Source organism: Panthera onca, chromosome C2 (assembly GCF_046562875.1).
Source record: "Panthera onca isolate mPanOnc1 chromosome C2, mPanOnc1 haplotype 2, whole genome shotgun sequence".
Classification (NCBI taxonomy): domain Eukaryota; kingdom Metazoa; phylum Chordata; class Mammalia; order Carnivora; family Felidae; genus Panthera; species Panthera onca.
This window is the reverse complement of record NC_138347.1, coordinates 108,880,677-108,895,188: the sequence shown is the minus strand read 5'-3', so window position 1 is coordinate 108,895,188 and position 14,512 is coordinate 108,880,677. Positions and strand designations below refer to the sequence as shown.

The window sequence follows — 14,512 nt, the reverse complement described above, 5'->3', positions numbered from 1 at the left end:
CGAGCTGTCAGCACAGAGCCCGACGCGGGGCTCGAACTCACAGACCGAGGGATCGTGACCTGAGCCGAAGTTGGAAGCCCAACCGACTGAGCCACCCAGGCCCCCTGATGTCACCTTTTTTTAAAATACTTGGTGATGAAGCAGAATGCCCTTCCTCATCTTTGGGGCAAGAGCTGCTCCCACAGGGGTGGCTGAAGTGAGAGTGAATGAGGCTGACACATGACAAAAAGAAAGGGACAATTTTTACAAAATGAAATCACTCTTTCAAACTCAAAACCCACTATTTTGTCATTATATATTATTGCTAAGCATAGAAGAGATTTTTATGAGGCTCATTTCAAAGGGATTACTCAGTGTCTAGTCCAGATTGATAAATTGCAGGTGAGTATAAGGCCCGGTGATCGATTGAGGCCTGACGATTATGTAGCAAGTAGTGGTAAGCCGAGCCCACTGGGACATAGTATGCACACACTCACTGAAACACTCTATTAAAGTGCCTCCTTAAAGCTTCTAACACTGGTCATTTCTCCCAAACTCTCTTTATTAAAATGGACAGCAGAAAGAAATGCTTGGTTCTAGGATTTCTTGCTTTTTTATGGGCTGAATTAGGCATTGAAGGCAAAGAAGAGAAAGGAAGAACACACCTATCGTTTGCTGGGCAAGTTTGATCTGAATGGGTATGTAGATGCCAAAAACCATTCACCTGTCATTAGAGGACTGTTTCCTATTCACTATAGGGCCATCCTATCAAATGAGTCTGTTTTGGAGCCAGTATCAGCAAAATGTGAAGGGTAAGCTGCTTTTCTTGTCTTCTTTTTACATCAAGCACAGTGGTAGGGATGAAGGAATGTGGGGAAGGGGGGTGGAAGTCAGGGTCTGGAGCTGGCACCATGAAACCAGCCCTGACTCCGACACTATTTATTTGATACAGGAGAGGTACTATCTGTTTCTGTGCCTCAGTTTCTCCAGGGTGGACACTCTAGGATTGCTTAGAAACAAGAAAAGCTTGGTCTCTAGTGGGTCCTTTCCCACTTCCGTACCGCAGAAAGGACAACAACAGGTTTTGTGTAATGTAAAACGTTGCTTTTCAGAGGGTGGTCTGTGGACCAGCAGCAGCACCTAAAAGCTTGTTAAAAATGTGGAATCTCAGGCTGCATCCCACATCTGCTGAATCAGAATCAGCATTTTGCTAAGGCTTCCCGGGGATTCACGTACGGTACAGTTTGGGAAGCACTGATGCAGAGTTATGCAGTGTTATAGCTTTAATGTGAATTGTTAATTAGACTAAATTCTCCTCAAGTGAAAATACACAGTGTGGGATGCCAATTTTATATCGGAGCTAAAATTCATAGTAAGATTCCTTCCCCTGGAAGGTTTCTGCCCTACTCTCCTCATGCCGAAATTGCCATGTCAGGAAATGGGACCCATGATGGATAATCTGAATTTACTAATAATGCTTTGTAAGAAAGGCAAACAGGGCTTAGATTTGCATGCATGCATGTGAGCACGCACACACATACACACACTTTAGTTATGAAAAGTGCCAGAAATTGAAACAAAGGAAAACAACTATCCACTATATTACTACCATAACAAAGCAGTCCTTTCCCTATATTCTTTCTCAGCCCTTTTATACAAATGCAACTATAATTTTTGCATAGTTGTGACCATAGCATGACCACAATTCATTATATAGTAAGCATTTCTATGAGGCTGGATGGTAATTTCAATTATAAATGAATGCTATAAAAATTTTAGCAACTTCTTATACAATTAAATCTTTAATGATCACATCTCTTTTCCTTTGATCTTACTTCATGCTACACATTTGAAATATCATTAGAGGAGTAGATAAACAGTAATGTTGTTGGCAAAGGAAAGGATTGCAATCCATCCCTTCTTATCTCTTTCCTGGACCTTCTAATTCTTTTCCAGTCTTACAGCTAAGCAAAGGAAAGAGGGATGAGAAGGGCTTTTGCTGGCAGCTACATTGTTGTAGAGTCACTTCATTATTTATCACGGAAGTTTACACGTTCAATCCCTAAAATATAAAATGAAAACTAGAGTTTGTACACTAACTCTTGTTAGTAAATGGAATTTTGTAAATGGAATCACTTAATTTGTTCCTCACCTTTCATCAGAATTTTTGAAGGTTATCTTCCTAGCAAGGCTAACTAGAAAAAAAGCCAATATAGAAGTTTTTAGTAAAAATCTACCCCTTTCATTAAAAAAATAATTTGGCATGTCCAATGTGGTTGAAACAGTGGTGAGAAGTATGTCCCATTTACAAAGTAATTCACTATGTCAGGGATATTTTGATTTTCCTATGTAGTGCACGTGTTCTTATTTTTTTAAGTGTTTATTTTTTGGTGGGGGCGTGGGGCCGAGAGGGAGGACAGAGGATCCAAAGTGGGCTCTGCGATGACAGCAGAAAGCCCAATGCGGGGCACAAACTGTGAGATCATGATCTGAGCTGAAGTCGGATGCTTAACTGACTGAGCCACCCAGGCACTCCCCCTTCCTGTTCTTATGTAAGTTTCAGAGTAGTCTAATAGTTGCTTTATATGTTCTGTCCAGCAGTTTTAATTGTAATCAGTGGAAGAGATAAGGTGTGTATTTATTCCCTCTTTAACTCAAACCTGAGGAGTCTCTGAAAGGATTTCTTCAGTCATTTTCTGGCTCTCAGTGTTGCTGCTGAGAAGTCTGTGACACTTTGATTCACGACATTGTGTGTGAAGCTTCTTTCATGTGATGCAGGGCCTCTAAAAAGACAGTTTCTCATCCTGAATGTGACTCAGCAATGCAAGGCATCGTTATGAGTGTTCAGCTGGTCTCCCCGTCTCATTTGACTGAAACCCATATTGCTCATCTTTATGCTATACAAAGCTAAAACTTTCCTTAGCACCTTAGTCCATCTTGAAAATACCTATATATTTTGGATATCAAAATTCCATATTTTTAAAATTGACATATGTTCTTCAAGATTATAATTCATTTTCACCCACACCACCAGCAGTTTCTTCCAATCTCCGTCCAACACCAGTGTTCTCCAAGACTCTTAACACTCCTTCTTGTGATGCGACTTTCCCTTTCAGTGGGACAGTCGCATTGAGACTGGCCTGGCCTGGGACGTGCTCAGGGGCCAAGCCAGGCCTAATCTGGTAGTACTTTGATTTTAGCATCATCAACCCACCTATACCTGATCTAGAAATTCAAGTTGGGGTTTGGAGAAGTCTCATGCTCTAATGTTACCAAGATACTAGTTTTGCTTGGCCATCAGCTTAGGCATACAGAAGAGGAAGACTTTTCTGTTACTTTGAAAATGTCGTTCAGGGAAGACAATGGCAGTGAAATGGGAGGTGAAAGTGTATTTTAATTCTTGTTTTGGTTGATCTAAATGAGGTTAGGATTTAGAGAAATTTTCTGGGGGGGAAAGGTATATGTTGCACAACAGTACTTGAATATCATAATGGAAATCAGAGAATGAAAGAAAAATCATCCCAAATCTCACCCTTCCAGTAATTATTCTGTGTTCATTTAAAATATTTCCCTGTTGAGGAGCATCTGGGTGGCTCAGTTGGTTAAGCGTCTGATTTCAGCTCAGGTCATGATCTCACTGTTTGTGAATTTGAGCCCTGTATCAGGCTCTGTGCTGACAGCTCAGAGCCTGGAGCCTGCTTCAGATTCTGTGTCTCCCTCTCCCTGCCCCTCCCTTGCTCACACTCTGTATCTCTCTCTCTCTCAAAAATAAATAAGCATTAAAAAAATTTAAAAATTTCTCTGTTGATACTTAACCAAATGTTCACATAATTTGTATGTACGTTTTAATTATAGTATGGAAGTAACATTGCATATGGCCTGTTTTACTTAATATTATATACATGCTACTGTGTAATCTAATTATAGTTTTTTAATGATGGAAAATATTCCCATCAAGTCACTATACCATAATTTCTTATCAGTGAACATGTAAGTTCTGGTGTTTCAATATTATAGATAATTCAGTAATGAATACTTTGGGGGTATACGTACCTTTTTCCTTCAGGAAGAACAATTTGATCAGAAAACTTCTCAGGGGTAGAATTATTGATTCAAACTAGGTAAACGTTTTCCTAGCTCTTGAAATAAATTGCTCTGTTCCCTTAAAGAAGATATTGCTACAGATACTGGGTGGCTCAGTCAGTTAAGTGTCTGACTCTTGATTTTGGCTCAGGTCACTATCTCGTGGTTCACGGGATTGAGCCCCACATCGGGCTCCGCGATGACAGTATGGAGCCTGCTTGGGATTCTCTCTCTCCCTGTTTTTCTGCCCCTCCCCCATTCTCTTGTTCTCTGTCTCTCAAATTGAATAACTAAATATTAAAGACAGATATTGCTATATTTATTTCAAAAACATGTATGCCAACTTACATTGCTCCCATGTAGATTTGGAAGCCAACTATCTTAGGATGATGAAGACTTTCATGTTCTGGCACCTCTGGTTGTCCAGTTTCCATTTCCCTGTGCCATACCCACTTCCACTTTTATCCTTCGAATGTACTGATCTTTCCATCCCTAGAACGTATTAGGTTCTCTTCTTGAGAACATGCTTTCACACACACCATTCCCTCCATCTGCAGCTTTCATCCCTGTTTTTATGTCATTCTTCAAGCCTCATCTTGGCCATTATGTCCTCCAGGGTGAGGTGTCCATCTTCAGGGCCCCTATGTGTATCTCTGTCACTATTTTTATAATTTGGTGCATGAGTTGGCTATTTTTCTGTGTCTTCACCTGTGCACTGCAGTTCCTATCTGGTTCTGTGTTATACCTATAAGGTCTAGCACCGGTGGAACACCCAGTAACTATTTATTAAACAAATAAAAACAAAGTTAGCCTTAACTAAAAAACCCAACTAAAGAAATACTCATCTGCTAGCAGGGCTATTTGCTATTAGACGTTTAATCAAAAACATTTATTGAGTAGAAGATACAGAGTTAGGTACTATATAGGTGAGAAGATATTAAGACAAAAATTCTTGAGATACTTTTAAATAGGTTAAAGTTTAGCTAAAACTGGGGAGAACAAGAGTTGGGAATAGAATAGATATTTTTCAGTGGAGAAGACCCTGAAAAAAAAAATGTGGTGATGGATTATAAGAGAAATATTTTTCCCTTTAGTGGCTGGGGGATGAAGGGGGAAATATCTGAATCATGGTTTTATGTGAGAATGGTGGGAAGGAGACAGTTTTCAATTAAAAAAATTTTCAGCATTAACCATCAAATCATGGCAGAAAAAAATGATTAAATTGGAGTCATAGGATATATGGGGTACATAAACTTTATATTCCTCTTTGATATACTTTTATCACATTTTCATATATTTACATCATTTTTATTATAATTAATAGGAAAGTAAAGAGGAGGGAAAGGAGAGTCATATGGCATCAAGGACTTCCAATGAATGGCGAAAATGTATTGACGGGTTATTTAGTGCCCTGTGTGGTAGAGAGAATTGAGAATATGAAGATAATTTTGTGAAAAGACATAATCAGCAGTTTGGGGAGATTATATCATATGAAAGATATATAGAGCTAGAAAATGTCCCAAAAAGGTACTTCTCAGCCCAAACCAGTCAACAGTGAATACAATTCATATGTGAACCCTTGAACTTTGCTCTATCATTCATGCAATATTCACATGCTCACGCAAGTGAGGTGCCTGCTGATATTCTGGCAAAATGCTCTCGGTACCACCCTCAGCTAAAGGTTGCTCTCCCGGACCCCGAAGTTCCACCCACTGACTAAAGCCTTACAAAAGCTGTTTCTTTTTCAGGTTTAACTTTTGGGGGTTCCGCTGGATGAAAACCATGATCCACGCAATCAAGGAGATTAACAAGAGGAAAGATATTTTGCCCAACATCACTTTGGGCTATCAGATTTTTGATACCTGTCTCACCACCTCCAAATCTGTAGAAGAAGTGTTGGGATTCCTTACAGGGCGGGAAGAAAACAAGCCCAATTTTAGAAACAGTACCGGAGCTTTTCTGGCAGGAATTGTTGGAGTATGCGGATCGTCCTTATCATCTGCTGTGTCAAGAATTCTAGGGTTGTATTATTTACCACAGGTAATACTCAGGTAGCTCAGAATACTGTGCTGGGTACTAATTTATAAGCAAACACAAGCTGTGTTTGTGGAAACTGCAGTAAATAGTAAGGTACTCAGATGAGGCCGAGGTAAATTGCAGAGACAAACAGGGATGATGGTGAAGTTACTGCCCCTAATTACTCTGTCCAGTCTAGCCTCAGCAGGTATGACTTGGTGACCATGTAGAGGTGATTTCAGACTCTTCTATACCCTTCAGGATACTACTTTAATTTTTGGCTTGAGGCTGTGAGTTATTGATTTCTTTTTTTTTTTTTTTTTTAAATTTTTTTTTTTTCAACGTTTTTTATTTTTTTTGGGACAGAGAGAGACAGAGCATGAACAGGGGAGGGGCAGAGAGAGAGGGAGACACAGAATCGGAAACAGGCTCCAGGCTCCGAGCCATCAGCCCAGAGCCTGACACGGGGCTCGAACTCACGGACCGCGAGATCGTGACCTGGCTGAAGTCGGATGCTTAACCGACTGCGCCACCCAGGCGCCCCTGTGAGTTATTGATTTCTAAGTTAACATCTCACTAGGCACAACACAGAGGCACAGAGTAGGTGATGGAGAAATACTAATTGGTTGGTTGTTTGCTAGATGGTATAACGAATTCATTTTGTTTCTTGCCTGTATTAAATATTCATGACTCTTTTTGTTCCATACACTAACATAGTGAAATGAGCCTGGGAATTTCATAAGATAGCTAGAGTTTTGGGATGCTAATTTTATGGATTATTTTATTTTTGACTTAAAAAACTTTTTTTACTTTAAGTTTTTATTTTAATTCCAGTTAGTTAATGTAATAGTGTTCCCTTAGTTCCAGGTGTACAACAGAGTAATTTAACAGTTCCACGCCTCACTCTGTCCTGATCACAGAGTGTGATCCTTAATCCCCATCACCTATTTTATATATCCCCCCACCCACCTCCCCTTTGGTAACCATTAGATTATTTTAACTTCAGAGACAGATGATATGTTTCTACTTAAGAATAAGATGACATAAGGGAGAATGGATTATTAAGAAAATATAAATAAAACTCTAATGATTTCTAAGGATGGGTGATTGAAGTATAGTCAGGATTTATTAATGTGAATGATGATTAAGCCTATTTGTGTTACTAAAGTAATGGGAAATTTGAAATAATCATAAAAAATAACATTTACATGGTATTTCTTATAAAGTTACAAATGAAGGAGGAACAGAAAAATACTGAGAAACAGGCCAAGTGGGTGGGGGTGGGTGGGTGACACAGCTAACGCCTTAGCCGTGGGCTTCATGTAGCTCAGTTGAACGGTTACTGTGAACTCTATTTTCTACCAAAACCCAGCTGCAGTCCAGGCACTGGCTAGACACCTCTAGATTGATTTTCTTGTTTAAATCTTTGCAGTAAATATGCAAAGAAGGTAAAAGTAATCTTCTATATGACACTTTCACATTGGCTGTTTCATTTAATATACTGATCATATTAAAATTTTTATATTATATATTAACATGTATGATATGTATGTTATTCATTATATTATACTGAGTATATATTAGGTGTACTTAATGTACTTAAGATGTAGATACCATTACCCTGATTTTGTTCATGAGGAAACCGAGGTTCAGAGGGTTTAAGTAAATTGTCCACAGTCTTACACTAATTATGTAGCCAGAATTAAAAATCAGGTGTCTCTGCTTCTTAAATGAGATTCTTTCCTACATATGACTTCCATGGTGCTGCTGCCAATGAGTTTCCAAAGACGAATGTAAACTTTAGCTAAGAGTATAAGAATAGGACAAATGGTATAGAAAAGAGAAAATAGGAATATTTTGTCACTCACAAAGGCATTGACAGTCATGGAGCTATGGAATTATAATATAGGGGGTCCTACTGAAGGTGACATATTAATAACAAGAGATGGGTTGGGCAAGAATGTAGCGTATGTTCCTCATTGCAGAGTCAGTGAGGCTGGGGATAAGGTACAGCAGAAATGCATGTAAGATTGTCAGGAATTCATGGTACTGATGGAAATATACACGAGGATCACTGGCAAAATGAAAAAAAAAAAGTACTGTTTAATTTATCTGGACAAGTACCTATAAAATGAGGCCTTCTAGAACTTTGTGCAGGTGCTGTAGAGCTTCCTACAACCTTCCTCCAGTAAGTCTCAGAACCTAAATGCTCACAAGTCCTGGCAGAGAGAAACAAGGTAAGAGAAGAGAAAGAGGGAAAGGAGTGGTGGTAGAAAGACACACACACACACACACACACACACACACACACACACACACACATGAGGGGCAGAGGGAAGGAGGGAGAACAAGAGAGAACTGAGCCTTCCAAATAGACTGTGAGTCCACTCACTCCATCATCTGTGTGGATGAGAAAGCAGAGCTGAGGAAGGACCTTGACCCTCACACCCAGTGTCATGAGAACATAGATGAAATGTCAGGTGACCTGTTTTTCAGTGTTGTGACCCCAGCTCTGAAAAGTGGTGCGTTGAATGTCATTATCTTGATAATTGGCTTTTCTGACTCCCCTGGGGTGGAGTGAGGAAAGGGTGCACAGGGAGGCCAGTGTTCCCTTGCATGGTCCCCACCCATGAGATAGGGAGCGGAGTACAAGGTTTTATCGTGGAAGGATGTGAGAATGAAGGGAGAACTGATCAGTCCCTTCTTTCTCCAATAAAAATATTCAGAGGTTGTGTAATTTGAATTTTTTCTATTGCTTTCTAATAACTGCACGCACATTTTCAATTGTAGGTGAGTTACACCTCTACCTGCTTGATTCTTATGACAAACACCAGTTTCCGTCTTACCTTCACACGGTAGGCAGTGATAAGATCCAGTCGGAAGCCATGGTATGACTTATCCACCACTTTGATTGGATCTGGATAGGCACAATAGCAACTGATGATGATTATGGAAAATATGGAGTGAAAAATTTTAAGGAAAGAATGGAGAATGCCAACCTGTATTGCAACACTGAGTGCCAACAGTACAACCTGTATTGCATTCTCTGAAATTATTCCCAAAGCCTCTTCCAATGAGAAAATGCAGAAAACTGTTGATGCGGTTGAGTTCCACTGCCAGAGTTGTGCTTTAAGCATCTGATACTGACCTCAGTCCTTTTGTGCTGGAAATGGTTCACCATAACATAACTGACAGAACATGGATAGCCAGTGAAGCCTGGATTACCTCTGCCCTCATCGCAAAGCCTGAATATTTCCCATATTTTGGTGGAAGTATTGGATTTGCAATTCCAAGAGCTGATATACCAGGACTCAAAGAATTTCTTTATGATGTACATCCTGGCAAGGATCCAAATGATGTCCTGACTGTTGAATTCTGGCAAATGGCTTTTAACTGTACTTAGCTGGATAGCAGTGTTCCTTACAACATTGACCATAGAGTGAATTTGACTGGTAAGGAGGACAGATTACATGCCATGTCTGATGAATTCTGTATTGGAGAGGAGAAGTTGGAAGATCTTAAAAATACCTATCTGGATGTGTCTCAGCTAAGAATCACAAACAATGTCAAACAAGCTGTATATTCTCTGACTTATGCCTTGGATGGTCTAAGTAGATGTGAAGAAGGACATGGGCCATATATGCCAGGAAACACCTGTGCATATATACCTGACTTTGAGCCTGGTAAGTTATTGGTTTGTTTCTTTTACTTCATGACAGAGTTTGACATTAAAAGAATTCATACAAATAAAACCTTTGACTTGCTTTTGTATTTAATAGATACAATTGTATCACATGTCTACCTAAGAGAAGAGCTTGCTTGTGTGACCTAAATGAGCATTTTTAAGTTCCTATTTGGTGGGATTTTTGAAGCCTTTAAATTTTTTCTATTTTTTAATTAAAATTTTTTTTCCTTTCAAATTTTTATTTAAATTCTAGTTAGTTAACATGCAGTGCAATATTGGTTTCAGGAGTAGAATTCAGTGATTTATCACTTACATACAACACCTAGTTTGTTAACAGAATTCTTATTAGGTTTGTTTTGAATGGTAGAAAATCCTCCCTAAACAGTACCTTATGCAAAATAGGTTTTGTTTTTCTTTTTCTTCATGTAAGTGAAGTTTAGAGATTAACATTCTGGGACTGAAAGACTGACTTAGGGATCCAGATTCCTTCTACCTTGTTTCACTGTTCTCAATATGTGGGTTCACTTCATAATCTCAAATGTCTACTTGGACTTCAACCATCATGTCCATACTGTAACCAGCAGGAAGGAGAAAGGGCAATGATGTGTACATCCCTCCATTTAAGGATATTTCCTGGAAATTACGTACAATTCTCCTTACATGCCATTAGCCAGAATTTAGTTAACATGGTCATAGCTAGCTGGGAGGGAAACTTTAGCCTTTATGCAGTGTGGGAGGGGCCATGCAAAGGCATGAACACTAGAAGAAGACTAATGGGGGTCATCCTGAGGATATGATTCTCCTCTTTCCTGTCTCAACTCTGATGTCCAAGAAATTCATGTTGGGACACAGTAGCCCGAATGATCTCAGCAGGATGCACGCCTAATCAGAGTGCTCCTTTGCTTACAGCCTTCAGCCCCTCCCCTCTTACCTGTAAAGGACAAAGCATGACATCTGTGGTCTGGCGCTATCAGTATCTTTGATTTTATCGTTCTTTCCATGACTCTCAGCACTTTATTCTCTAGCAACACCAAATTGCCTGTCACTGCCAACAGAGTCCACAGTAGTCTGAACCACCACATCTTTATTTTTATTTTCAAATTGATCCCACAATGCATTTTGATCTGTGTCTACTTAGTCTCCTCCAGTATGTGGTAGTTCTCCATTCCTCCTTGTTTTTCATGACTTTGATATTTTTTATAAGTACTGGCCAGTTATTTTTAAAATGTCTTAAATTTAGGGGCACCTGGGTGGCTCAGTCGGTTAAGCTTCCCACTCTTGGTTTGGCTCAGGTCATGAACCTTATGGTTTGTAGGATCGAGCCCCACGTGAGGCTCTGCACTGAGAGTGCCTGCTAGGGATTCTCTCTCCCTCTCTGTCTGCCCCTCCCCTGCTCATACTCTCTTCTCTCTCAAAATAAATAAATAAACTAAAAAAAAAGAATGTTTTACAATTTTGGTTTTTCTATTTTTTTTCTCATGGATACATTGAGGGTATGCATTTTGGCAAAAATATCATATGTTTTTGATATGATTTATCCTTTTAAAAATTTCTTTTTTAAAGTTTATTTATTTTGAGAGAGAGAGGGAGGGAGGGAGTGTGAGTAGGGAGGGGTGGAGAGAGGGAGGGAGAATCCTAAGCAGGCTCCTTGCTGTCAGTGCAGAACTGGATGCAGGGCTCGATCTCTCCAACCATGAGATCTTGACCAGACCAGAAACCAGGAGTCAGACGTTTGACTGACTGAACCACCCACGCACCTTGATGTATCCTTTTTATGTCTCATATCAGGAGGTACATGATGTCATTATGTCTTATTATTATTGTTGACATTAATTTTCATCAGTAATAGTGATGTCACCTTTTCTACTGTAAAGTGTGTTTCCCTTTGTAATTATCTTGTGGGGACAGTATTCTGAGGATCTGAAAATAATGTTTCTCATCATGCCTTTGCCCACAAATTTTAACATCCATTGATGATGGGTTTTGCTTGAAACAACCATTATTGTCTTGTTTAAAAAATGGTCATTTTCTGTTTCCTTCATTTCTTCTACACTTATTAACCAGAATTCTACTCTTCCCCCTCTGATTTAATTATATCAATATGGATGCAAGAATATTTATTTCCATCCTATGAGTGGAATAATCCACAACTATCATTATTTATTCTGCTGCTCAAAATTTCCCAGATTTGGCTGTTGGGAGCCACTTTGAGCTAGCTCTTTTTTCTTTGACACATCTTTATCATCTCTAAGTACTTCCTTGTTTTCTGGAACCCCAAGATGTTCTGGGCTCATCTTGTACTTTCTCTGCGTCAGGTCAGTAGTCAAGTCAGCCATTTCTGTAAAGACTCCTATTTCCATTTATTGGAGAATGGAATTTGTAAAGCAAGATCTGAGTGCAAGGTGTATTCCTTGGTACTGGGGAAATTGTGGTAAATTCAGAATAAGAAATTAAGTTATATTTTAAAGGCTTAGGGCAGTTCCTTTATTTTAAAAGAAATCCTTTGGGTACTTGTTTTGTAATAGAAAGGATACTATATGGTAAATAACAACCCTCTAATTCATTATTTGAATATTTCAATATTACAATTTAAATTTGCTCAGAGAACAACAAACATGTATTAGAATTGCAGAGAAGAGACTTTAGTGAAGATCAAAGGTCAACATAGTGTCAGGGTGAATGTTGGTGGGATAGTCCATGACAGGATTCATGCTCCTTGACACATACCCCATATGATGTCAGTAAGTTAAACCTGAAAAGCAGGACCTTACCCGAGAGATGGTTAAGAGGCTTATTGAGAATGCTTCATAAATGTATTGAAGTAAAAATTTTAAATTTATTTAAAACTAAAATGACAATGTACTCCATACTCATTCTTCTCAGCTTATCCCGTTAGCAGACTTGATCAGAATATGTATATTTGGTAAAACCCTTTTACTCTTGTGGTTTATTTGGACATATCTCTAAATTCTTTTGTATAGCTGGGTGATAGGGAACTGTATCCTACCATCCAATGGTGACAAACAGATGGAATTATGGCAACATTGTTCTAGAGAATGGTCAGGGACTGGTATTCTTTGAACATTTCCTTTCTTAACTCTTCTGAACATTGGAAAGGGAAAAAAAAATGCCTCTTCCCAATGGACTTGCCAGGGAAAGTCACCATGTTGTGAACTCTGATGTAGATTTTATGTTGTTTGAGAACAGCATGTGGTAAAAGGAAGGAGAGATAAAAGGGCAGGGGACCTGGAGTGGCCCTACTCCAGAGTGGATGGTGATTATTATAATACTTAACTTGGTATATTGACTTACTAAAGGCTGAAAGTTTTATTAATTTCTATGACAGAGATAGGGCAGGAATAATTTCCTTCTTTTAACAGACCAGGAAGCTAGTGCTTACAAGATATATGACTTGCCCAAGGTCATGACATTTGAAATAACCAAAATATGATGTCAGCTCATCAGACATCATAATTCAGGCTGTTTCCACCAAGTTGTTTGGCCTCTTTGGTTTGTGGAGGGACCTTTGTCCACATGTTATTCTCTTGGCTTAGAATCTCCTTGCACCAATGTTTGTCAGGTGAATTCTTACTAATTTTTTAAAACTCAGCTCAGATAGCCACTTCCTGGGGAAACCTCCTAAATTTTCCTAAGACAGTTAGCCACCCCCTTTCCCATGCCTTTTCAACACTTTCCACAACAGCAACATAGAGGCACATTGAATGTTACTATTTGTACCTGTTTATTTGTTTAACCTCTCTACTGGATTGTGAGGTTTTCAAGGTAGGGAGTGGATCTGGTTGATCTTCATGTCTCTACCACCCGACATGTAGGAAAGGGAATGGTTGGGGAGGTAGACTGGTATCCATAAGTGGAAGAAATCTGGGAGGGAAGGAAGATTCCCTAGATATGGAGATATTATTAGGCACCCTTACGCCTAATCTGTATGAGCCACACAGGTAATTTAAAATTTTCTAGTAACTAAATTAAAAAATAAAAAGAAACAGATAGAATTAAATTTAGTAAGTTTTATTTGATCTGGAATAGTATTTTAACATGAAGTCATAATCATGATAATATAATAGTAATATTATAAATATAAAGTAATAAATAATATTTATTTATTATTATAAATATTATACATATAAAGAAATAAATAAAAGTAATATAAAATTATTAATGATGGTTTACATATTTTTAAACTAAGTCTTTGCAAACCAGTGTGTATTGTATACTTAAAGCTCATCTCAATTTGGCCAGCCACTTTCAACTTTTCAATTGTCTCATGTGGCCAGAAGTTGTTGTATTGGACAGCAGAGGTATCAGGGAAAAGGAAAAAGTCCAATCACATGAATTAGATATGAGTTCTGAGATTCTTTTCTTTATAAACCCTGTTCTCTAGGCAACCAAATATTTACGAATTGCTTTTTTTCCTCCTCTTTTTCTAGTTAATGTACTATTTGAAGGGACTTAAGTTTACCACCCATAATGGAGAGAGAATAGAAATTGATGAAAATGGAGATGTGACTATGACATTCTAAACTGGCGATTAGGTGATAATGGAGAGGTTGCTTTTGTGAAGGTTGGAGAATATATATTCACAAACTCTAAGTTTGATCTCGTGATGAAAAAGAACAATGCAACCATATTTTGGAACAATGAATCATCAAAGGTTAGTTACTCTGACATCTTATTTTGTTTATATACACAGAGAATTATATGCCTATATTGTTTCAGGCACTGTGGAAT

The 14,512-nt window shown here is 38.6% G+C and overlaps 1 protein-coding gene across 1 annotated transcript in view; it reads left to right on the top strand.

Annotated features, from left to right (window-relative positions):
• The first annotated feature begins 548 nt into the window (after window positions 1-548).
• Window positions 549-14,512, top strand: part of LOC132683289 (vomeronasal type-2 receptor 1-like) — a 34,784-nt gene continuing 20,820 nt past the window's right edge. The window contains 9 exon segments of the mRNA XM_078432575.2: window positions 549-632; window positions 634-791; window positions 5,811-6,102; window positions 8,869-8,896; window positions 8,899-9,079; window positions 9,111-9,182; window positions 9,184-9,772; window positions 14,212-14,287; window positions 14,290-14,435. Of these exon segments, the coding sequence (XP_078288701.2) occupies window positions 549-632; window positions 634-791; window positions 5,811-6,102; window positions 8,869-8,896; window positions 8,899-9,079; window positions 9,111-9,182; window positions 9,184-9,772; window positions 14,212-14,287; window positions 14,290-14,435 (1,626 nt within the window).